Raw genomic sequence first — 25,812 nt, 5'->3', positions numbered from 1 at the left:
GAGGAAAGATTCCAGAAAGGTGATAAGCCAACCATGGGTAAAAGTACAGCAAATTGAAATGATAAACATTCATAGTAAAGTTCAGTTGCAAAATTGGATGATTGAGAAAGTATTAAGAGATGAGTGATGATCACCAGCACCTCCACATCTCATGAAAGCAACTTAACTAATGAAAGCATTAGTTGTATACTTCCACAGGCATTTGTTAAAATTAAAAAGGTCTGAAGTAGAGCTGAAGTTCAGACTGCAAGACAGTAAAAGATGCAATAAATAAAGTGTACCGGGGAACCAAAACTATCTGCAAATTGTAGTAGAAAGGAAAATTTGAGACAAAAATTAGGATATTTTCCCGAAAGTTAGGAGGTGCCATAAGCGTTCATCTCAATTGCCAGAAATGGATAAACACTTACACAAAGTCTAGATCTTGCAGGGGTCAAAATCAAAATACCAGTCATATTACAAATGATTTAAAATATAGAGCGAATAAGAACACCATTAAACCTATCTTTTTCCTCCTTTCAACCAAAGGAATGTGCTTTAAAATTAAAACTCAGTGTAGTATACTGTAGTAAATGATTTACATGTGCAAACAAATGCATTACAAAGAAAAAGGGGAACCTTTATTAAGTTCAAACGCCTACGAATTCTTCAGTCGTTACAGAAGACATCCCTTTACTATTGTAACACACTGAGAACTAACTTCTGAAGTGATTGTGGAATTTTCTCCCTCCTCCTGCAAAATCATTAGAAACTTCATTTAACAGGTGTATATCAATACACTAAAAGAAATTTAATTACTTTAATTGGGATATACTGAACATATTGTTTGTCATCAAATCAATGCAGCACTGTTACAATGCTCAGTACAAAAAAAGCAGTTAAGTGAACAGTTGTACAAATCTGGCCAAGATAATACTGTACGGCGATTTTACTCAACTTGCTTTCAGCAACACAAAGGTGCGCATGTCAGAGTGCTTTGAGACTCCATAAAAAGGTATCACCATACAATAAAATCTTTAAAAAGTTCTCATAAAACAGAATGGAGAAATGTTTTAACAAGCATCTAACAAATGAAACAACCACTGTGAAAGATACATTTATCAAGGTTTTCCCAACCCTTCCAAAACCATTTATGGCGACATTTAAAAGTTACAAAAAAATGGTCCTTATACATGACATTGGGCATACACCTTCAAAAGGAACTTTAACTGACAATGGGATCTTTCTAAAATACTACAGTTCACAACTCAGTCTGAGAATATTCAAGGTGTTCGTTGTATTCATTCAGTACAATATCTTGGACTTCCGGTGCTTTTCAAACAATGTTTTGTCGGATATACAAACTCCTCTCTAAAGCAGTGTGCATTCTGATGTGTTAAGTTGTGCTCCTTACTGCAGCTGGAGTCTAGCACCTAGTTTTAATGGATGACCTAAAATAAAAGAAATAAAAATATTTACTTCCTGTAAAATAAAAATCAGTCTAGCAACAAGTTCAAGCTGCAGTTTAACAAAATGCTTATTTTGTTTTATTTATGTTTTTTTTTAAAATAACAATCTGACAAGAATACAAAGCAAGATTATCCATAAGAACAGACAAGAGTCAGCCATACAACCCATGAGTTAGATGGCAAGTGAAATATATATTAACCATCATCAACTTCTCCATGCCCCTCATCATTGCTTAATTCTTAGTGTCCAAAAGTCCAACCTTTGTTGTGAATATATTGGATGGCTGAACATTTACACCACTTTGGCGAAGAGAACTCCACAACACTCGGAAGAAATTTCTCATCTCTAACATGGAACGTTCATTTCACCTAAAGGCAAGTATATCCTTCCTTGTACAAGGAGACTAAACTAGCAAGTATTCCAAGATGTGGATCACCATCATTCTTTCGTAAACAGCCCAACGCTTACCCAAACTCCATACATCAAACATTTAATATTGCCCAATGCTGTAGTCCATTTGTCACCTCATTTAATCTGCCCCATCCTTTGCAGCCTGCATGCTGACAACTTGGTGTTCCACTCATGTTTGCATCATTAACAAAATTGGACATGTAACAACTCATCTCCTCAGCTAAAAATGATTGCAAACAGGTGGGGCACAAACAATTATTACTACCACACTCCTAGTGGTTATAGCCTGTTAGAGAAAATTTAAATGAAATCAAAAATGATCCATCTAAATTTTGTCATTGTTGGTAACCATTAGGAAAACTTTTATAGGTTCAATTCCAAACTTGAATTTTGCTGTCATGATTTCCTTTAGAGGTTCATCGTTTCATGAATCATTTCAATCTGTATCCAAATACATTTCCTCCTATATGCAACTAGTGAATTCTTTCTGGACGTTGTAAAAAGTGTGCATTGCCTCTATTCCAAGTTTGTGTGCTAATCCATTTATGGTCACATTTATTCAGTTCAGAATACGTATTTTTCCTGCATTTCTTTTAAAAAAAAGGATAAATTTTACTCTGCTGACACATTGCAGAATATCATTTGAATCACTTTGCTTCAGCTATTCCTTCACATTTCTAACTTTAAAACAGATGACCCCCAGTGTTTGGTACATGTAAATTAAAGATGTGTCCCAAATCTTCAGAAATAGGATGCAAGTTGGAGGTGCACATCGTGACCCCTCGTATGCCTTTACACACAGTGCAAATACCAAAAAAAAAATTTAAACTTCAGTGGGGCTGTTTTCCACTGCATGGGACTTGCTGCAATTATCAATGGCTTGAAACGGACAGACTCAAGTTACCTGGAAATACCTAGGAAACATACTGCTACAACCCAATGGCCTCAATGTGGGCTTTACTCGCTTCAAAATCTCCCCACCCCCAGCCTCATCCCAAGACCAATCCTCCCCCTCATCCCCACCTCCTAGACCTGTCCATTTTCTCTCCCACCTTACTCACCAATCCCTACCTACTTGCTATAACCATCCCACCTACCTTCCCCAGCCCAACCCTGACCCCTCTTTATTTCAGAGCTCCCTTCCGCTCCCCCATTTCTGAAGAAGGGTCACAACCCAAAACATCAACTTTCCTGCTCCTCTGATGCTGCCTGGCCTGCTGTGTTTCTCCAGCTCCACACTGTTGTATCTCTCTCTCTCCAGCATTGGCAGTTCTTTCTATCCTATACTGATGGTTAGTCCTTGCTCTAATCAGATTAGTTAGAGTTACTCAATGGAACACCAAAACTGATCCCTCCAAAATCAACCCCACAACCTGACTCAACACACACATTCATTCTCTTACTGAAAGACTCAAGACCTGTCGGAAACAGCTGTGAAGTGGCACTGTCCTTGAGCTTTTCACAAGAACTGGACTCTTACCCTGGCAGAAAATTTGACTAAAATAGCTCTACAAAGTGTTCTGACTTTTATCCCTTCCATGACACAGTAAAGGATACCATAAATACATTTTGGAAGTGCTAAGTTAATTATTCTGAACAAAATGGCTCATAAAATGGGATGACAAAACTGAAAATCTGAGCTCAATTTGCAGTTTTACAATCTTGCAATGCTTGAAATTACAGCAAGCTTTAGGCGGCACCTTGTGAACAGGCACTCTTGGATAAAGTAAACCTTACATATCCAAAATACAGGAAATTTGCTGTATTAGTTCATCTCCAAAACATCCAAGTAGTCAGTGAGGGGCCCAAGTGAGAATGCGGTGTGATCAGTTTTATTTAAGGCAAAAAGTTGCATATTAATTAAGTGAAGAAATGTTAACCTGGAGCAGGCAAAAGAGCCCTGATTGGTCGATCACCCAAAAGTGGAGGTTTTTTCTGAGCAAGAGGAGCATGACCCAAAAGGGGTGGTCTGCCTGGTGTTGGAAGGAGGGGTTTAGGCTTGCTAGAGGGCTGTGGAACACTGCCAACATCATAGTAACCTTCAGTTCCAGTGGGTTGTTGTGCCAGAGAAGCTGTAAAGTAAAAGTTTAAAACATTAGTGCATACTAATGGACAGCTTGCATTATCTTAATTCAGGCCTCTTAGAAACTCAATTCCACAAACGGTCTATTTCTGATCCTACTTTGTTTATCAAAGTATCAAAACTGAATAATAGCCATATCAAACATTTCACTAAAAGTTTGAAATATGGTCACTTACGATCATGTGGCCACTGATAAAGTTCAGTTCCTCCTTCCTGGTAGTTTTGCCAATTACTGTTAGCTTCTATGAAAACACAAGTACAATGTGTCAGACAACCAAATTCCAAATCACGTTTGTAACAATTATCAAAAGTAGCACATTTGAAAGTATGTTCATAAGTCAAATTCCAAAATTTTGAACCACATCCGTAAGGCTACATGTGGTGATCTTGAAGCCAGTGTGTTTTGGAGCCGTTAACAGAATTATGGATCTAGGCACTGAATATTGGTACTGTTCCATGGAATAAGGGCGTTCATAATTAATCTTTGCCTTAATTTTGAACATCAGATACACAAAGAGGCAAAATACCATTTTTGAAATTGCTGCTTTACGAATCTAGCAACTCCTTCATTGACAGTGCAATGGTCACAGTTGTAATCATTAGAAGTTCAATTAGTCAGATTCTCCTAATTTTGTATTTAACTATTGCTCAAAAACCTCAAGGTTAACAAACAAAATGCTTAATACTGATTTTCAGTTTAAATTGTAAATGCAAGAAATAAAACAATTTAAGAGATAGCTGATAAAGTGAGTTCCATCAGTATGGACTCCGTGCAGGCAGAATTATTAACTCAACTAACCTCCTTCAAGGGCCTCTTTCCTTTTGTTCAAATAGTCAATCACCTTTTGAAGCTCCTCAGCATACAGATGTTTTCCATCACCCAGCAGGAACAGGAGATGTCGAATGCTGCTGGGCACAACATGACTTTCATCGTAAGACTCACGATGAAGATAATCATCTGCCAAATTGGCTGCTTTGTGTGCGATCTCAAGACGTTCTTTTTCCAGAGTTTCACCAAAAATGCGTTGGTGTTCACGTGAAATCAGGTCCAAAGCATCTTCCAAAGGCATATTACGATGTTCTGTTCAAGATAGATAACTTAACTTTTCATCTGATATGAAAGCTCTTCATTATGTTAAGTAATGAGTCAATATATTCTTCTAACTTAAGAGAAACGGTTCAGTGGATAAGCCGAAGATGGTATTTTTGGGAGGAAAGAAAGATGAAGATGCAGAAAAGGAGTGAAACAATTAAAGAGGAGGAAGAGAAGAACCTAAATATGCATTTTGTGTGGTGGTGGTGATGGGGTGGGGGCGCACGGGGGAAGGGAAATGAAAAGAGTTTTAATGCTTTATGTAAAAGATTTAGGTTATATGCACCTTAAAAAGAAAAGGCAATTTGAACTTGAAGTTTTGGATCTGTGCAACCATACTCACGCCACAAGCTAGCTATGATATAATTGCTACATGACTCCAGCTCATTTAGGTTGGGCACATCAGTTGTAAATTTCAAGCCTGGCGCAGATCTCAGAAGCAAACTGAAGTGATAATTTGTGTATTGAAAATCAAAAGGATGTTATCTTGATAATATTTGAAACAAGTATGATTTATGAAACAATGATTTAAATACACATTTTTAGTACCTGTAAATTAATATTGATTTTTAAAGTATAATTGGAAGAGTTAAAGTTATCCTATAATCCAAGCTTTGAAGTATGAAGCTTAGCCTACAGGGAAAAAAGTTTACTGTCCTTCAAATCAGGAAAGACAAAACAAAACTAAAACTTCCTCTATTAACTGCCCAGTGATACCTAGCAGCCTGATCACATGAATACAGAGAGTCTGTGAACAATGGATTAGACAATTTAAACAGTCCGAATGCACTCACTCCTTAGTAAACTCCAACTTCAGTCAGGTCATCAAAAACCAAGCACCAGGAAGCATGCTTTACTGCCACAAGTGCCAAAGAATGGGGGGAAAATTTCCTACAAATTGAGGTATTCTTTCTTAAAAGCAAAAACTCAACAGCACTTGTTGCTTGCCTTTTGAAAAAGAAACAGTTGTAAAAACCAATCTCATATTTTTTACCAAGTTTACAAATAAACAATTCCACTAAAACACTTTTGAAGGAAATATTTCAATATGACCACACAACAACACAAACATTTTGGGAAAACATGATTTAGTTCATAATAAAACACGACCATCAAATTACCTAGGAATAAGACTATACAAAAGCAAAATGAAAGCAAAATACACTTTTGGGCCACTGCACCTCAAGAATTCGACAAGTATCTTTACGGGTATTGTATATGTACCTTTGTGACCAGCATACAAAATAATCACTGTGCAAGAAGACAGAGACTGGTGTTCTCCTCCAACGACGACACAAAACGGGGAACCTTCTTCTCGAACATCTTTCAAAGCAGTATCAAGAGCCAACTCTAATTTAAGGTACACAAGATCCACGAGAAGCCCCAGTTCTTGGACTCGTCGTCCTACCAGTTTGGCATAGTCCCTTAAAATTGAAAGAGTGGACATTTTCCAATTAGATACTCAAATAAGATCGGTAACACTTAAAGCTGCTAGTAATACACACAATTACAATTTTTCACAAAAATCAAAGCCACAGAGTAAGACCCTAAAATAAAAATACACGAAGATGAGAATTTTTTTGTGAACAAACATTAAAAACTTAGCTGCTTTTTATTCACCCTATTCATGCCCTCAATCGTGTATACACCTCTATCAGGTTTCCCCTCAACCTTCTCTGCTCCAAAAAGAAAACAACCACAGCACACCCAGCTTTGTGTTCCATCCAAGGCAACCTTCTGGTAAATCTCTTGTGTCCCCTCCAGTGCAATGACATCCTACATACAACTTCAACATAACGTTTCAGCTCTCATAATCCATGCCTTGACTGATCAAGGCAAGTGCCCCATATGCTAACCAGCTTACTAACCTGCCCCACCAGCTTCAGGGATTTGTGGACGAAGACTGTAAAATCCCTCCCTTCCTGAGGTCCTAGTGTCCTTCCATTCAGGCTTGCCTTATTATTTCTTCCAAAATGCATCACCTCACACTTTTCTGACAAAACATCTATATTCTGTCATCCATGACCTTCCTCTTCATTATCAACCATTCAACCAATCTTCGTGTCATCTGAAAACTTATCCCCCACAGACACAGCTGCATCATTTATACATGTTCATGATTATATATAAATCATGAACAAGTGACCAAGCACCAACTGCTGTAGTATGCCTCTGGACACTGTCCTCCAGTAATACAAAGCCTTGTACCACCACCTTCTGTCTCCTGCTAAGCCAATTTTGGATAAAAATTGCCAAGTTATCCTGGATCCCATGTGCTTTTACCTTCTTTGTCCCTCTCCTATAAAGGGATCCCATCAAAGGCTTTGCTGAAGTGGTAACCAATGCTTTCAGAAACCAAAATAATGTTCTTTTCTTAAAGAACAGCTTGATTACAAGGACAACGGAGGGCTATAGCTTCAACTTTGAAAACAAAGCAACGTTAAGTCGCTGGGCATCCAAACTCCAGAACAACATAGCAATGAATATCAAAGGTATGGTAAGTTGGCTAGTTAGCCAATTAAGATATTTTAGTCTAGAACAGACACTGTAGAAAACTGTTCAGAAGTTAGACAGAACAGAAGCAATGAAGATAGCAAATTCTGATATTTAGACTTCAAATTAAGGCAACTTTTTCTTCAATTGGCATGTACATGGAACAAACCGCCAGACAAAATAGAGGAGGGTACAACTACAACATTAAAAAGACATTTGGAAAGGTGCAAAGGTAGCAAAGATTTAAAGGGATATGGACCAAATACAGACAAATGGGATTAATTCAATTTAGGAAGCCTGCTTGGCATTGATGAGTTGGACTAAAAAGCCTGTTTCAATCCAGTATGACTACATGACTATTAGTGTCTGGCCTGCTTCAGCACAACTGAATTTAAAGCTAATTTCCTGCGCAAAAAGGAAGTTAGATGAATCGAGACAAATGACTTTATCATAATGGAGTAGATATGCCAATAGTATTAGAATAACGCTTCGACCGTTGACAGAAACCAAGGGATCCCAATTGTCCAGGTTGACCACTTTAACATTGTCAAATGTGCAAGCTGAACATTGTATAGTGAAATATACAACTGACAAGAACTGATTAGACATCAGAAATCTGTTACATTAACCTCCAAGCATCCAAAGATCAGAATATCTAGGTTTTGAACACTTCACTGTAGTTTCCTTCCCCAATCTAGTTTTCACAAAATCCAATTTAAACATGACTCATTTCACCATCAAAACTACCTCATTCTTCCAAGTCCCAGGTTACACAACATGCCTCAAAATTCCTGACAAATACCCAATTGTTTTCCAGGTCAAGTGATTGATAGGTTTTATCACAGCTGTCATTATCACAGATATCCACTTTAAAAAACTAAATCTTACTCCACGGCTCTGTAATTGTGAAATGCACCTGTACAATGCAGTCACTGAAATGAAACGCATCATGCCCTCATCACGTAACCACACCAAATCCCAAAGGACGCACAAATATTGGCCACAGACAGTACCAGCTATTGCAGAGTACAATGTTTTCTCAAAACAAAAAAGACAGCAGCCTCTCTTTGCACTAGTTGCAACCACAGCACCAAAGGAAGTACAAATAAATAGCTACTTGCAAAATTCAAAAAATCCAAATTCTTCATATTTATTGATCCAGATGATCAACATTACAAAATATTCTGTAATGTCCTCTATGGAAAAATTTGGTTTTCTGCTCTATCAATCTTGCTGTTTAAATACTGCCAGCCCCATGTGTCACCAAGAGACTCAGTGTTGATTAGTTCACAAACTTTGCTTCTAGTTCAACCTCATTGCTCAAACCATTACTTATTTGTCACTTAAGTCAACTAATCAACACTGCAACTTACAATATGAATATCACAGGAAAGACAATAGCCCAGAGTTAGCAGTCAGAATAGCAGTGGAATAGTTGGTATTAACCATCTTCATTACTTGATAAAAACTGACAGACTGTACATCTGCTATGCAATTAAAAATGGATATCTAGAAGTTTTATCAATGATTCCTTGCTTCTTCAAAATAACCAATTAAGTCTCGAAGGATGGAAACCTCAAACAATGTCAAGTGTTGTGAATTTCACCTTTTTGTGCTCTTGCTTTCATGGAGGTAGCCTTTCAAACATAGTTGAATGAAGTGTAACTGGATTTAAACAAGATATTAAATGCATAATTGCTGTAGAAGATCAGTGACATTCTCCCTGGAACCAAAATGCTAATTGTGGTCATGAAATAAGCCGCTTCATCATTAATTAAAATTTTTTCAAGTAGCATCCCTAACAATAATTAAGAAAAAGTGAACATGCAAATTCTTCAAATGAAATCACAGATAATTCTCTCCAGTTGAAGACTGGCATCAAATCAGTCTCAAATTGCAGTCACAAACCTGAGCAGGATAGAAATTTGTAGGGCATGAGTTTGCAATATCCAAAGAATAACAAAATAACAATCCCAAGGAAATTTACCCCTGTTGCTTGCTTAGTGCTATAACTACACAGTCAGCATGTTTTTCTTTATTGTAGTCATCCTCTATCTCTCTGTAAAACTGCTGATAAAGCTCATCTCGGCGACTGTCTTCTTGTCTGCAGCTGTCTTCTGTAAACAAAAATATACAATAGTTAAACAATTAAAACAGAACAGTTTCATTTGATATGAAAATTTAGTCTGACATTTCTATGTATTTTTTCTTGAGTAGTGGATACATTGAAGCATTTCACCAAGTATTTTCAGCTTAGTCATTCTTGCTACTCAAGAAATGTGGCAGCCATTTTGCACACCAAAAGTACTCTCATATCAGTATGTAAATAGCCATAATTTAATTTTTGTGTTGCCATTAAAGGGATACATATTGACCAGTACATGAATAACATGTCTTCCCAACAACACCACTCTTCAATATAGTCTAAAGGGATCATCTACTTTGGAACACTGGGCATTATTTAATCCCTTACCCAAAATACATTACCAGTGGCAGTGCAGAACTCCTGCAGTGCTGCAATGGAGTATCAGCCTAAATGGCTGCGCACAAGTCTTGGAACAGGACTTAAACCTGCAACCTTCTGCTTCAAAAAGGCAAGTGCGCTACTACGTGAATCATGACTGATGTCTTGGTACAAAAAGCATGCTGCTTCATCTTGTGGTGGGGAAGAATTTCTGTTAATTGCTTAGATTAATGCAATATTTAATGTTAATCTGATGTGCTTTGTGGTTCTTGGAGAAATGTTTATTTTTAAATAATATTCAACCTCTCGTTTGAAATATTTTCATGCCTCAGTAAGTTTTCAAAATAAAGCAAAGTACCTCTTCACATATTTACAGTCTGCAGTTTAATGAGCAAATCCAAGACAACTGTTAACTTCAAAAGGAGATGGCAATTAATCTATCTTCATGTTAATATCTTACCACCACCACTTGATTTCCTGCTGTCAGGAAATTATAATTACATACTGCTTATGTAATTATTGACATACAAACTTCATATTCAGGCAGCTTGGTGACTTTGTGACCAGACTGAACAGCGATAACACAAAAATACAATTGTTCTACATTATTTCTCTCCCAGGTTAGTTGTTATACTGTGACTTGTGGGCTGGTGAACATCACCACGATGACCAGTAGCTACAGCAGTTTGATAACCGACACCAATGAATACTCTTAGTAGCTTCATGTCCAGCACTTGTGGCAGAACTTCTCAATTTCAGTCAGCTGCAAAGCTGTTCAACACAAAGACACCCCATCTGAAACGGATTTGTTTGCCATATGCAAACCTCACAGAACTGGAAGGATGCTGGTAAATAATTAACTTATTGCATCCTCCTAACCTGGTTGTGTCCCAGTCACTATGTAATTAGCATATTTCCTTCTTTAAAAGGGCCTCAATATTTTCCTTCATTTGTCAGCAGAACTGACAATTCTAAGTTTCATGGACTTTTCTGCCAGTTAAAACAAATGCAGAGCCATTAAGGTACGAACAGCCACAATTTTAATCAATTTAGTCTCTTAAATCCCAGCCTCAATCTAAATTGCTCGATTCAGTGTGCAGTTCTACCAAATACTTGAAGCAACAGCACCAAATCGAAGCATATCGCTCTGAAACCAGTACAAATGGTACATGTTGTTTGATGCACCCTGTCTGGTAATCTAAGCAATACAGCTGACAGAACTTCATCATCTATATTAAAGGACAATGTCCTTTAATGAGTTCAACCCAGTGAAGTATTTTCTTTTCTAGGACCCCAAAACACCAACAATTCACAACATTGTTCCACATGCAGAAACAATTGAAACCCTGACACTTCAGGGAGCAGCAGTTCCACAAGCAGGTCAGTCAGTTCATTGCTCCAATCAGTCGATGTCCATGTTGGAAACTCTGTTCCACATGAGATCCAAAATCCCACTGTCCAAAACTACAGAACCCCCTGCACTGATGAGCACTCTAACCTTGCACAAACTATCCTCCCAATTGAATAAGATCATAAGAAATGAGAGGAGTAGGTCATTCAACTCTAACAACTCACTATGACAGCTCCACTGTACAATGAAATTGTATCTCCTTTTATGGTTGCTTGAACTCCAATTTCCTGCCTACTGCTCAAGTCCCTTGTAGATGAAAAAAATAGCTCATACAATAATTCATCAATCACCTCAACATGTATAGCTGTATCTGGCAGAAAATTCCAAACACTGAAAACCATCAACAGAAATTTCTTATCTCAGTCTGAAGAGAGAGAGGTCCTATTTATTTATATATTTATAAAATGCAGCTCCTAAATTTAGGTTCCCATGAGGAAGTGTAGTTTTTCATTACCCAGCATCGAACCCATCATCTGGAAAGGTTGCATCTTTCAGTAATGCTCTCCACAGAACTATTGTCCTTTTTCCTTTACTCACTGCAGATGTGTAAACAGATGTTTATTGACCTTTCTAAAGACTTGATGAAATCCTTCATATTGTTAGTTAGTCAAAGGTAATGGAATTGATGGCATATTATTGAACTGTTTAAGTAGCTGCGCAGCGAGAGTCTGATTAGCAGTACATTTAAAAAAAAAATCAACCTGGAAGATGTTACAATACACCCTGTGCAACTACCACTGGGCCACAACAGCCCTTCTGAAATGGGCAAGCATTCTAACTCGTCAGAATGTGACTACCGGTGTCTGCAAGGGTTTATGTTCAGACCTCAGCTATTCACTGTTTATTAACAGTTCTGATGAGATGATAAGAGCGTCATATACAATTGCTCAAATGCCACAAAGATGGGCAACATTGAGTCGTGTAGATGCATAAAACTGCTACAGCATAAAAAGATTAATAGGCAAAATCCTGGTCAATGCATTTCAAAGTTGGAAAATGAGAAGTCAGCAACTTTAGAAAGATTAGAACAGGGCAATTTCTAATTGAAAAGCTAGAGACAGTGGCATCCAAAGAAGCCTTGCGCCCGAGTACACAAAGCAATAGAATGTCACCAACAGATGTAGAAAATAACAGAATGCTGTCCTTTATGGAAATATAGTTCAGGGAGGCATCACGAATGGTCACACAGGTCTGGAGGGAACCATTTGATCAGCCATGTTTATGTTAACTGTCTACAGCAGCAACTCAGTTTCAGTCTTTCATTTCTTGGCTGTAGCATTTTCATTTTTTGTTAATTATCCATGTAAAGGTTGTGCTGCAGTTGGACAAACTCTGGTTATAACCAAACCTCAAGGAAGATATCTTGGCTTCAGAATTAGACTTGAAGACCAGGGGTTAAATTACAAGTGTTAGATAGTTAAACATTCCATGTCTTTAGAGGAACGAGTAGGTAGACGAAAACTAGTTTTCCAATTATGGAATCGAACACTTGGGAGCACAGTCTAATAACTAACCTTAGAGCAAAACAAGAAACAGTTTATCTGCTGTGAATGATAAAAGTTTGGGAACATGCTTTCCACAAAATGACAATGGGTTAACTGTTCCTTTTAAATCACGGCTTAAATGAGAGGTATTGGGGAGGGGAGGGCGAGCAGAGGTGGAGGGTCCTTGGAGCTGAATCTCAGCGAATGCTGCAAAAGGATTCAGAGGCTAAATGACCAATGTGGCAAAAACCCACTTGAGAAAGGTTATTTGCAGAGAACCCAATGATTGTAAATAAAACGCAGGCAAACACTCTTGGCTGCAGCTCATTAACAACCAGCTCAAAGCATAGGAATGGCAACAGAAAAGAGCATACAGGGAAGCAAAGGAAGAACTCTGTCAAGGGTGAAGGGGAAAGGCAAGAATGGGAAGGTACAATTGGAGGCACCCAGAGTGGAGAAATATCAATGACTGTTCCCTATTATTTCAGTAATCCGCTGAACCTCATCCTCCTCCTAGCATCTTCAATCACCCCCCCATTTCATCAGAAAGCTACATCTGGTAGTATCTTTCCATCTGCAACCCCCAATGGGTTACAGGAAATTGTTTTCAAATCTTTCCTCTGCATGGAACTCCTCTGAATATTTCACATTTATGATCGAAGTCAGCAAATGAAACTGGTCTCCTATCAATCCTTCTATAATGGTACATCTTTCTATCCAGTTCTGAACGTCATCCTGCGATGCCCCAACCTCCAAACAGTTGCTAATTCTACTCATCCATACCAGTTAAAAATAACAACAATAAAGATAATCATAAGCCCCATTTTGTCTGACAATTGCAACTCATCTTGACTTGAGTAAAAGGTCAGGGAATCTTTTAAGGAACATATTGTCATAACGAGGGACTACTAAAAGGCCCTCAAACTAACCCAAATAAAACATGTCAAAATAACACGTGTCAAATAAATGTCAAGGCAAGGATGTTTACCCACACAAGTACTTATATTCATGTAGACTTCACTGCTTTCATGTAATCAAACACCGTTTTTTAAAACAGTTGGAGAAGTCCCTCTGCAGTTTTGTATTCATTTGGGGACTCAATTCTATTGTTGCTTCCTAAATAATCCTAGCTGTGACATGAAATAAAACATTATTAGCAAACATTCTAGACAGCAGCCTTTCAACAAATATAGCTTTACTTGCTTTCAATCATTTTACAATGAGTTTGAATTTACAGCAAACATGTGCATGCTACAGGAAGCAGATGCTAATCATATATACCGCTCCAAGTGTAGTTGTAATCCTCTGTACTGTAAGGTTCAGTATAGCCACCATAATATTCCAACACTTCCTGAGTCCTGAAAAGCAAGAGAGAGAACAGCAAGAATAGATATCCAATTTGCACCGACTGATACAATCACCTAGTTTGTTTTCTTTTAGTGAACTTATTTTCAAATTTGTGTTAAAATGACAAAAACGTGATTTGGAACATCAGTAAAAAAACAATTTTGCTAATGCAGAACAATCATTTACAGGCTCCATTTCACTCAGGAGCAGGTATTCACTTTGGATAAAACTGCAAAAATGAAGCCATTTAATGGTTAAACATTTTTTTTGCCCCCTGAGGAATTTGGGGTTGAAACAGTAGTTGGCCAGAACAGTGAGATGGCCATTAAAATGGCCACTGGTATTTGCAGTGATGCTAGCCCAAAACCTCTTTTCCACACAGTCTACAACGCTCCTCTTCTCTTCCCACTGTCCTTTTCAAGGAAAGATCTGAGATCAAGCCACTGGAGCCTGATGGGATTGGATGCATGCAAGAACAGTAGCTGGTATTCAGATGTTTAAACTGCCCAAATGTTAGATAGCCACACACTTGAGCCTAGTAAGATGAATTCCTGCTTGCAGCCCTGTTGGAATGGAAAGATGGGGCCTGAGCACTGGATGGTGCTGTGTTGTTTCCTGCTCCTATATTTATGATGAGATCAACAGTACACAAAACTAAGATTTATGCTTCAGTCATATATGACATTGTTAAGATTACATCTCAAATACTGCCTGCAGTCTTGGTCTCCTGTTTTTAAAGGAAGGATAGAAACTCATGGGTACCATTCAAAGAAAGTTTGCAACTGAAATACTGGAATGAGCAGGTTATCTGACAAGGATAAGACAGACAGGATGGGTTTGTTTCTATTTGAGTTCAGAACATTGAGAGTGACAAGATCCTGAACATCTTGCTAAGGTCAATGTGGAAAGAATGTTTTCATCTGGTGGATCGGTCCAGAACTGGGAGCAGCATTTTAGCAGGTGCCTTATTATGGTAGAGGCATAGAAAGGTTATTAGCGGGTTGAGACACTTTGGAACCCTCCAAAATGGACAAGAGGTGGGGTCACAATACTTCTGAAGATGTAGATTCTTGTTAGGCGGGGAATCACAGGGTTACTTGGGGCAGACAAGCATGGAAAATTCCAAACAGAAACAGCTCAGTCATGATCTTGTTGAATGGTAGAGAACACTCAGGAGCAGGTACTCAATTTGGATAAAACCAAAGAAATGAAGATGTTTGGCGGTTAAACAATTTTTTCCCTCAGGAATATGGGGTCAAAACAGCAATTGGCCTCAACAGCAAGATGCTCAACTTCTGTTCCTATTTTGGTCTACTTCCAATTATGCATAAAGGTGGATTTCGATCTGGCTTTGCACATGTGCCTTCCTTGCACTGCCAAGGGATTTCACAGTCAGTTGGGAAAACAATAGAAGGCAGTTTACAGACCTAATACAAGCAAAATTTACACTAATGTGTAGCCGTTAGGAATTCCATTGCAATGCCTTCTGAAAACACTGCGGAACTTGTAATTAAAAAGGAAAGCACTTAAGTCGTCACAAGCAGCGAAGTGTAAACCTGGAAGTTTAAGTTAGACTATTTAATACCAAATCAAAAATGGAATAAAGAGAGGGGAAAACAGATGGAATTAAGACAGGTGAGAGAGATGATTGGTTCTAAAATTTTGTGGCTTTAGTTTTCAAGACTCCATCCAGAAATCTACTCCATCAGTAAACGATTGAGAGCTATTTCTTAATTAGTCCTAACTAGTTCGAATCTGATTCTAGAAGTCAAGAACCCCAAGGATAAAGCTCAGAATCAAGTATAGTCCCAAAAATCCCCGATCCATGTTATAAAAAGTAAACTGAGCTGCTAAACCATTTAACCACAAACCATTCATTAGTCTATTAATTATCATAAAATGGAGGGTGTGGTAGATAAAGTATGCTGACTTTATTAGATCTACTTAGAGCATTATAATACAATTTCTATTTGACATGCAAAGGTTGCAAGTGAAATAAATTTCGACTGCTATGTGCCTTTATGAGTAAAGTTATTGACACCTAAGACCAAAAATTAACAGGAAGGTCAAGTAAAATTACCTGCTCTGAAATGGATTGCAATGTTTCGTGGGTTTTGACTGGAGCAGCGAGGAACTTATATAAAAATCATTCCAAGTAGAAAATAGTGCTCCATTACTTACATGTGGAAATTACCAAAATTCACATTGAAGACAAAAAGCAAACAAGAATTCAGGAGGGTGTGTTGCCTCACAGCTGCCAGGGTCCAGGATGTCTTAGAGGGGCTGCAGAATGTTCTCAAGGGGAAAGGTGAGCAGCCAGAAGTCATTGTGCACACTGGCAGAAATGGGATAGGTAGAATTAAGGATGCAGTCCTGTAGAGTGATTATAGGCAGCTAGAGAAAAAAAAAAACCAGGGCCTCAATGGTGGTAATCTTCAGATTACTTCCAGTCCCACGTGCTCATGAGGGTAAGAACTGGAGGATAAGGCAGATGAATGCATGGCTAAAGACTTGTTGCAGGGATTCAGATTCTTCAAATCACTGGGATGTTTTCTGGGGCAGGGGTGACCTGGTCAAGAGGGACAGGTTGCACCTGAACTGGACAGGGGCTAATATCCTGGCAAGCAGATTTGCCAATGCTACAGCGGAGGGCTTAAACTGGATTGGTAGGGGTAGGACCCCCCAAAGTAGGGAGGCAAGTGGGAGGCTGGGAGGAGACACAGTAATCAGAAATAGCAAGTTGAAGAGACAAGTCAGGCTGGAACAAGACAGGGAATGTAGAATGCCTGTTGGATTATATTGTATCTATTTCAATGCAAGAGGGCTGACAGGTAATAGTTAACGCAAATTAGATGAATATGTTTGCATGGAGATTGCAGAGGCTTGGAGGTGCAACGAGGTTGTCAGAGTAGGACATTTTAATTTTCCTAACAGACTGGGACTGCCATAGTGCGAAGGCTTTAGATAGGGTGGAATTTGTTACGTATTCAGGAACATTTCCTCAATTAGTATATAGAAGGTCCTAAGCAGGGGAGGGGCAAAACCCGATCTGCTGTTGGGAAATCAGACAGGACAGGTAACTGGGGTGACAGTAGGGGAGCACTTTGGGACCAGTGTCCATGTGCCATTAATTTTAAAATACTTATGAAAGGGGACAAAACAAGTCTACAAGTTCAAGTACTAAACTACAGCAAGGCAAATTTTGATGGAATTAGACAGAAGCTTGCAGGAGGTGAATGGAGTAGTTTGTATGCAGGCAAAGGGACCTCTGACAGGTGGGAGACCTTTAAGGGTGTGATGCTAGAGTTCAAGGTCGATACATTCGTGAGGGCAAACAGCAAGGTTGGCAAGAGTAGGGAATATTGCATGACAAGAGAGTTATTGAGGCTTTGACCCAAAAAAAATGGAGGCACAGCTCAGGTACAGGCAGCTGGGATCAAGGGAATCCCTGGAGGTATATAGGGGATACAGAAGTTTACTGAAGAAGGACATCAGGAGGGCGAAAAGGGGACACGAGATAGAAGATTAGGGTGAATCCAAAGAGATTCTTTAAAAGGAGAAAAGGATAGCTAGAGAGAGAATAGGACCACTCAATGACTAAAGTGGACATGTATGTATTGAACTGCAAGAGATGGCAGAGGTCTCAAATGAATATTGCTCCTCTATTTACTGCGGACAAGACGACTTGGGAACTTGGAGAAGTTAGGGGGCAATATCTTCGGGATAGTCCAATTCACAGGAGAGGTGGTGTTGAAAATATTGGAATGTACGAAGATGGATAAATTTCCTGGTCCTCACCAGATATATCCAAGAACCCTGCAAGAGGCTAAGAAATTGCAGGGGCCTTGGCTGGTATATTTCCATCATTGTCAGCCACAGATGAGGTTTCCAAAGACTGAAGGGATAAGGGCACAACATGTGCTACCAAGAAGGGCTGGAAAGTGGAAATTATAAACCAGTACACCTAATATCTGTAGTAGGTAAGTCACTTGAGAAAATTCTGAAGGATAAGACATTCACGCATTTGGAAAAACACCGTTTGATTATCAATAGTCAGCATAGCTCTGTACATGTGAGTACAGAGCTCACAAATTTGTGACAGTTCTTTGACGAAGTGACCAGGAAGGTTGATGAGGGCAGGGCAGTAGACATACTCTGTACAGATTTCAGTAAGGCTGTTGATAAGGTTCCACGTGGTAAGCTGCTCTGGAAGGTTAGAGCACGTGGAATCCAGAGAGAGCTGGCAATTGGATACACAGTTGGCTTGATGGTAGGAAGCAGAGTGTAATAGTGGAAGGGTGCTTGTCGGACTGCAGGCCTGTGAATAGTGATGTGCTCAGGGGTCCTATTTGTGTGCTGTTTGTTACCTATATCAATGATTTGGACGAGAATGTACAAAGCACGATTAGTAAGTTTGTGGATGACTCTAAAATAGACAGCAAGGAAGGTTATCAGAAATTGCAGCAAGATTTGATCAGTTGGGGAAGTGGGCTAAGAAATGGCAAATGCAGTGTAATAGATCCAAGTGTGATATGTTTTATTCTGCAAAATCAAATCTAGGGGGAGCTTCACAGAGAATGGTAGGGCCTTAAGGAGTGTAGTGGAACAGAGGAATCTTAGGAGTTCAGGTGCATGATTCTCTGAAAGTAGAAGCACAGGTCAGACAGGGGGCTGAAGGAGGGTTTTGGCACACCGGCCTTCATCAATCAGGGCACGGAGAATAGAAATTGGGAAGTTATGTTGCGGTTATACAGGACTTTGGTGAGGCCACACTTGGGAGCATTCTGTTCCGTTTTGGTCACCTTGGTATAGGAAAGATTTTATTGCACTGGAAAGAGTGCAGAAGAAATTTATAAGAATGTTGCCAGGTACTGAATTATATAGAGAGGTTGGACAAGCTTGGACCTTTTTCTTTGGAATGTAGGAGACTGAGGGAGGATCTTACAGATGTGTACAAGATCATGACAGGCAATGGATAGGGTGAATGCACAATATTTTTTCCAGGGTTGGGGAATCAATGGCTAGACGGCATCAGTTTAAGGCAAGTGGGGAAAGAATACACGGGAGGGCAACATTTTTCCTTAACAGAGGATGGTAAGCAAATGGAATGAGCTGCCATTGTAAGTGGTTTAGGTGGGTACGTTAACAACATTTAAAAACCCTTGGACAAATACACGGATAGTAAAGGTTTAGAAGGATATGGGCTAAGTACAGGGAAATGGTACTAATATGAATGGATATTTGGATGGCATGGACCAGTTTGGGCCAAAAGGGCCCCGTCTCCATGCTGTCGGACTCTGACTCTATGACCATCATCACTGGGATCACCAGAAAGTTATTTATCTCACACCTGTAGGGATCAACTCTTGCAACGCCCAAAGGTGATCGGTCTTGTTCTAGATCTTGCCAAGTTGAAAGTATACTATGAAGAACATAAAACAATAACCAAAATAGTTAACTTTTAAAATAAAATCTTAAAACTAAATATCCTAGATATCAATACCCAAGAAATCTCTATTTAAAAACAAGACCTACAGATGACTCCAAAAACATCATGAAATGAAATTGTGCAGAAGTCGCAAGTTAATGAACCTCATTTGGGGTGGCAATGATGCACCTCAAACAAGTTCAGAGTACTACTGGAAGGTAATGTAAGAATAAGTCAAGCTTCCCTAATCTGTTGACCCTTACTGAAATTAAACTCATCCATGTTCAATTAAAAACAAGTCAAGTAGAGTTGCACTAGACTCATTGAGCAGGTCTAGATTTGGAGCAAAGCTGTGAATACTGTAAATTTGAGCCCTCAAGTGGAGGCATTAAACACCAGTAAAAATTGGTGGAATAAGCAAAGTACCATTGAAGGTTTTACTGAATTCAGTCGTTTCATAATACTTACAGTAATAACAATCATCCTCAAACGTGATGCAATACAAGTCTTGTGTGTTCCCGCAATGGGAAAGCAGAGGATAAGAATTATTATCCTCAATGTAGTTACAACAGAGTATTCACAGAAAATTCTTATGTTGCTAATTGAAAGATCAAGCTGCCAAGACAACCTTTACAAGGGCTTTTATGCACTATATATACACAAATGATTTCTGCACAACATCACAGTCACACAGCACTGAGCCAGTAAAACTTGTCCGTGCTGGCTATGTTTCCCAAACTAAACTAGCCCCACTTGCCTATGTTTGGTCTGTATCCCTCTAAACCCTTCCTTTGCATGTACCTGTCTGAAGGTCTTTTACATGTTGTAACTGTACCTGCATCTATTACTTCCTCTGGTAGTTCATTCCTCATTTCAGCCACTGTGTGAAGTAGTCGCCTCTCAGTTTACCTTAAAAATAAGCCCCGTAATTTTGAATCCCACACCCGAGGGAAAAGACCGTCACTATTTACCTTACCTACCCCACCTCATGACTTCAAGAAGCTCCACAGTCAGCCAATGATAAAGAGTCCCAACCTATCGTTATAGCTCAAACGCTTCATGTCCCAGCAACATAGAACAGTACAGCACAGAACAGGCCCTTCAGCCCACGATGTTGTGCCGACCATTGATCCTCATGTATGCACCCTCAAATTTGTGACCATATGCATGTCTAGTAGTCTCTTAAATGACCCCAATGACCTTGCTTCCACAACTGCTGCTGGCAACGCATTCCATGCTCTCATAACTCTCTGTGTAAAGAACCTACCTCTGACATCCGCTCTATACTTTCCTCCAACCAGCTTAAAACTATGACCCCTCGTGTTAGCCTTTTCTGCCCTGGGAAATAGTCTCTGGCTATCAACTCTATCTATGCCTCTCATTATCTTGTGTACCTCAATTAGGTCCCCACTCCTCCTCCTTTTCTCCAATGGAAAAAGTCCAAGCTCAGTCAACCTCTCTTCATAAGAAAAGCCCTCCAGTCCAGGCAGCATCGTGGTAAACCTCCTCTGAACCCTCTCCAAAGCATCCATATCTTTCCGATAATAGGGTGACCAGAACTGGACGCAGTATTCGAAGTGCGGTCTAACCAAAGTTTTATGGAGCTGCAACAAGATCTCATGACTCAAACTCAATCCCCCTGTTAATGAAAGCCAAAACACCATATGCTTTCTTAACAACCCTGTCCTCTTGGGTGGCCATTTTGAAGGGATCTATGTATCTGCACACCAAGATCCCTCTGTTCCTCCACACTGCCAAGAATCCTATCCTTAATCCTGTACTCAGCTTTCAAATTCGACCTTCCAAAATGCATCACCTCGCATTTATCCGGGTTGAACTCCATCTGCCACCTCTCAGCCCGTCTCTGCATCCTGTCAATGTCCCACTGCAGCCTACAACAGCTCTCTATACTGTCAACGACACCTCCAACCTTTGTGTCGTCTGCAAACGTGCTGACCCATCCTTCAATCCCCTCATCCAAGTCATTAATAAAAATTACAAACAGTAGAGGCCCAAGGACAGAGCCCTGTGGAACACCACTCATCTTGGTAAAGCTTTTCAGAATCCTCTCCAACTTAATAATATCCACCCTATAGGAGGGCATTCAGAACTGTACACAGTACTCCACAAGTGATTTCATCAACGTCCTGTACAACCTCAACACAACACCCAACTCCAATGCACAAAGGTCTGAACAATGAATGCAAACGTGCTGAATGCCTTAACCCCTTACTGTGCACCTGCAACGTAACTGTTGAAGAATTGTGTACCTGAACCCCTAGGTATCTCAGTTCAACACCATTATCCAGGGGCCTACCATTAAATGTCTAAGTCCTACCTGTGATTTATCAAACAAAACCTATCCCTTTTACACCAGTCTTGGGCAAACTGATGCCCCACATTCCAGAACAAAAAAAGTGTTATTGCAAATGCAATTGGACAATTTATTTTGTTATCCCAGAATTAACTTTTCATACCTTGGTAAGGATTCTCTCGGAACATTGTATTCCGCTGTTGCATAGGAACTAGAAAAGAGAACAAAAGAAAATACAAAGTTAATCTCTAGCCTTTTGTTAAAATCGTCTTCCATAAATTAGCTTAAAAACCTCATTCTTTGTGCAACTGGAGTGTAAAATTCAGTCAGAAATTCAAAGATACAGCTAAGTTAACAGTTGAAAATAGGTAATATGGATTCATTTTTCACAATATACGCTAATTAAATTTATAATTATCCTTATTAAACCAAGTTAGTTTAGTGATTTGAGTCCTGATCCAACCAACTTTCATTGCCGGACTTGTGCAGCACCAGCTATCAATATTAATCTAAACATCTACACCTTAATAAATCATCCTTACCTTCCATCTGGGCTGGGTCTGTGTGATGGACCTCCCCTCGGTTTTATCCAAGTAGACATCTTTGCCTACGGAAATAGTAAACCAGCTAATAAACTAACGCACTGTTTCAAAGATCTAACAGTCTATTGGCATATGCTTCATTTGGAAGTTATCCACTACCCTCAATTATTTTTGTTCCAGTAGAACAATACTATAATTGTAGGGGACGTACGCAATATCAAAATGAAGTTTAGCCAAAAGCAGGATATTAAGCAGCATAATACGTCCAGGGATGCAAAGGTTCCAAAACCAATTACAAAGAAACCCTCCCTGTTCCTTCAAATAAATTGAGAATATCAGACATAGCCAATACCTCTGCTTGTATTATATGGAAACAGTATGAAGTAGTTAGTGCTGCAACATCTTCACAACACCAGCAACATCATCCCAATCAAACAATTATATTTCTGTCTTGTGCAACTCTAGTGGCTGAGTGATCTAAGTGATCTAAAGTGAGTACGGCATCAAGCAGGATTTTCCAACTGCAAAATGCCATCTAATTATAAACCTAAACAGGATGATAGATCCTACAGATCACTGTGTAAACTTTTTGACATAACACTTGGTGTATCAAGACACATCTTCATTTTCCATTTTCATTCCGTGTGCTATATACTTAAAAGACGCTTGCGTAATACATAGGCCCTAAATTCCACGTGCTAGACAAGTTAAACTGTGGGATAGTAAGAACTGCAGATGCTGCAGTCATAGATAACAGGCGGTCAGGCAGAGTAGGAAATTTGTTATTTCGGGTCAGGGCCTTTCTTCAGAAGTGAAGAAGGGTCCTGGCCCCAAAACGTCAACTTTCCTACTCCTCTGAAGTGGCTTGACCGATTGTGTTCCTCCAGCTCTACATTGTTTTCTCATTCTGTATTAGTTTTGAACTCCCAGCCAAGAATATTTTGACAAATTTCAAACTTTGGGATACCACATAACTGGAAGCATTTGCAGCTTATTTTTGCATTCTATTTCCCCAATCAGTTTTGGTTTGAAAACACCTTCAGGTATTTTACTTACCAATTCCCAAAGTTTACATAAATCTCAGTCAATTGAACATTTATCAGTCTCTTAGCCCACTTAGCCCTATCCAAGATTGGTGTGTCCAATTCTAAACAATCTTCCCTTCTGTTTTTCTCCTCAAACCCAAACGAAAATGTTTTGAAAGCTGACTGCAGGCAGCCCTTAAATTTTGATGGCTAACAAATTTAGACTCAAGCTCTGATTTAAGCCTTCACACCCGTAGTAACATGGTGACCTGTCTTCCCACTTTTCAGATGCTAACTACCGGGATGTTCAAATAATTTCAAATTTAAGTTTTAAATATCCGGTTTCAGCTGATGGAAGAGTGGGAGGAAAGAAGCATACAAAACAGCCTAAGTTTGAAAATGAAAATTTTCATATCATGAACATAGTCGCTACCTAAGATTATTATCCAGAGTATAACACGTATTTGCGTGAGCATATTCGTGTCTTAGACATCATTTATGGTACAGAAGCCAGTTAAGCTGCTGCCAACTCCCCAGAGCACATCAGTCCGTCACACCTGCAGTTGATCCCACAGCCCCACAAGTTAATCTCTTTCAAGTGCAATTTTTTGACTGTTTCCATTTTCATCACCCTCTTGATTAATGAATAAGCCATTAACAAACTTCACCAGATATTAACAGATCACACGTGGAAAAACTATCCCACCACCCTTTTCAACCACCTATTACAGTGACAATTAAAAGTGTAATAAACAGAATCTTCAAACATGAAATGCAGTTTATAACTAGGTAAATATTTCGTTTTTTAAAGAAGCAAATCTCAATAAAACAATTATGTTGAAACTCTCAGGAAACTGATCCCCCTGATGATACTTATGCAGAATGGTACTTCTGAACAATTTTCAAGTGCTGAGGCAATCAGGTAACAAAAGACAATCCAGTGTACACATATTTAAAACTTCCTGCACCATCAAAAATCAACTTTAACTACTCAAAAAACATAAAAATCATTCAACGCCTTGTTTCAAAATAGTTGTCTTCATTAATGTATTAAATATCTTGATAACCAAACTTGAAGCGATGTCCAGGCAAGCACCTACCATTACCAGATTAAAATACAAGGTTAAATTTTGAATCCATGTGACAAGAAAATATTTCATTCGTCAGTATAATTTCAAGATTATCAAGGGTATTTCTATGCAACCTCCCAAAACAATTGGACACATTCTAAAAGATTAGAACTATAAATCAGAACTCACCCGTTAAGGTAATTAGAAATAAGGAGAACTTCTCAATTTATGTTGCTGATTCTTCAATCTTCAAACGATGGAAAAAGACGAGATTAACGTAGTCACAGAATGGAGAGTTTAATAATGCTAATTTACCATTTGCCCTAATTTAGACAGGCCCAAGTATTCCGAGTGTTGTGCGTTTTTATTTCAAATCACCAAAATTTGTAATTGTTGGACTTGTGAAAGTTAACATCGAAAGCACATTTCTACATCGATTACACATTTTAAATACGAGTGCGGAATAGTAGGAAAATCGTTGGCATTTTGCCCCTAAGTGTGCTAAGAGTCATATATTTTAAAAAAAACCGTGCAATGCAAACCGTGTGTAACGGCGCCGCTTTGGCATCTGTTCCTCGGTGAGTGTCGAAAACTGACCACAACACCGGTGGGGTGGGGGAGAAGGACAACCCCTGGGAAAACGGGCGACTTCACAACATGGCCTCCGACTCGGGGGCCAAATAAAAGTTTCGGATGACAGGCCCGAGTCTGCTTCGGCCAGGCGGATTTAAATTAACCGGAACAGGGGCCTACTAGGCAAGCCAGCCGCCAGCCAGCAAACTATCCGGGCGCCGACAGAACCAGCGGTCCCAAGGCCTCCCTCCGTCAGAGGCCGAACTGCTGCGGGAGGGGCCCGGAGCCTCACGGCCGCCCGAACCGAAACAAAGGAAAAGCCTGCCGTCAAAAGCAAAACCCTGTGCGGGCGCTGCGAAACCAACCAAATAAATATAAATAAATAAATAAATACAGCGATCAGAAAACGGATAGGCCGGTTGAAGAGGATCCGGCACAGAGATCCACTCTCCTCCCTCCCCGCCCGCCAACCCCGGGGCGGCACTATCCCATTCTCTTCCTCTGCGTCCCTGCCGTCACCTCAGATTAAAATGAAGCCGCAATTCACCTCCGTCTGCTTTCAGTCGGCTCGGTCAGCAACCCGGAACCGGAAACACCCAACACCCCCGCAGCTCCGCAACTGTTT

The 25,812-nt window shown here is 39.5% G+C and overlaps 1 protein-coding gene across 4 annotated transcripts; it reads right to left on the bottom strand.

Annotated features, from left to right (window-relative positions):
* Nucleotides 1-594: 594 nt before the first annotated feature.
* LOC125459888 (nuclear receptor coactivator 5-like) lies at nucleotides 595-25,809 on the bottom strand. Of its 4 annotated transcripts, none has more exons than XM_048546870.2 (12): nucleotides 25,735-25,809; nucleotides 24,804-24,861; nucleotides 22,520-22,584; nucleotides 22,141-22,188; nucleotides 19,586-19,657; nucleotides 14,170-14,246; nucleotides 9,517-9,646; nucleotides 6,261-6,460; nucleotides 4,743-5,024; nucleotides 4,120-4,185; nucleotides 3,741-3,932; nucleotides 595-1,430 (listed from the first exon to the last, which is right to left on the bottom strand). In XM_048546870.2, the coding sequence occupies exons 3-12, from the start codon at nucleotides 22,576-22,578 to the stop codon at nucleotides 1,390-1,392; spliced, it is 1,167 nt and encodes a 388-aa protein (XP_048402827.1). In that variant the 5' UTR covers nucleotides 22,579-22,584; nucleotides 24,804-24,861; nucleotides 25,735-25,809; the 3' UTR covers nucleotides 595-1,389. The 4 variants fall into 4 exon arrangements, with proteins under 4 accessions (XP_048402827.1, XP_048402828.1, XP_048402829.1 ...); XM_048546871.2 differs by having other exon boundaries at nucleotides 25,707-25,785; XM_048546872.1 differs by lacking the exon at nucleotides 25,735-25,809 and adding an exon at nucleotides 25,157-25,700.
* Nucleotides 25,810-25,812: the final 3 nt, after the last annotated feature.

Source organism: Stegostoma tigrinum, chromosome 16 (assembly GCF_030684315.1).
Source record: "Stegostoma tigrinum isolate sSteTig4 chromosome 16, sSteTig4.hap1, whole genome shotgun sequence".
Lineage (NCBI taxonomy): Eukaryota > Metazoa > Chordata > Chondrichthyes > Orectolobiformes > Stegostomatidae > Stegostoma > Stegostoma tigrinum.
Note: the sequence above shows the minus strand (reverse complement) of the source record. Positions and strands in the feature narration are given on the sequence as shown.

What these genes read in the sequence shown, in the direction of transcription:
- LOC125459888 (XM_048546870.2), bottom strand. Translation starts at nt 22,578, where the DNA reads ATGTCTACTTGGATAAAACCGAGGGGAGGTCCATCACACAGACCCAGC. An exon ending in GCAAGAGTTGATCCCTACAG is followed by an intron (nt 14,247 to 19,585) that starts GTGTGAGATAAA and finishes CTTGCTTTTCAG; the next exon opens with GACTCAGGAAGTGTTGGAAT. An exon ending in TTACAACTACACTTGGAGCG is followed by an intron (nt 9,647 to 14,169) that starts GTATATATGATT and finishes TTTTGTTTACAG; the next exon opens with AAGACAGCTGCAGACAAGAA.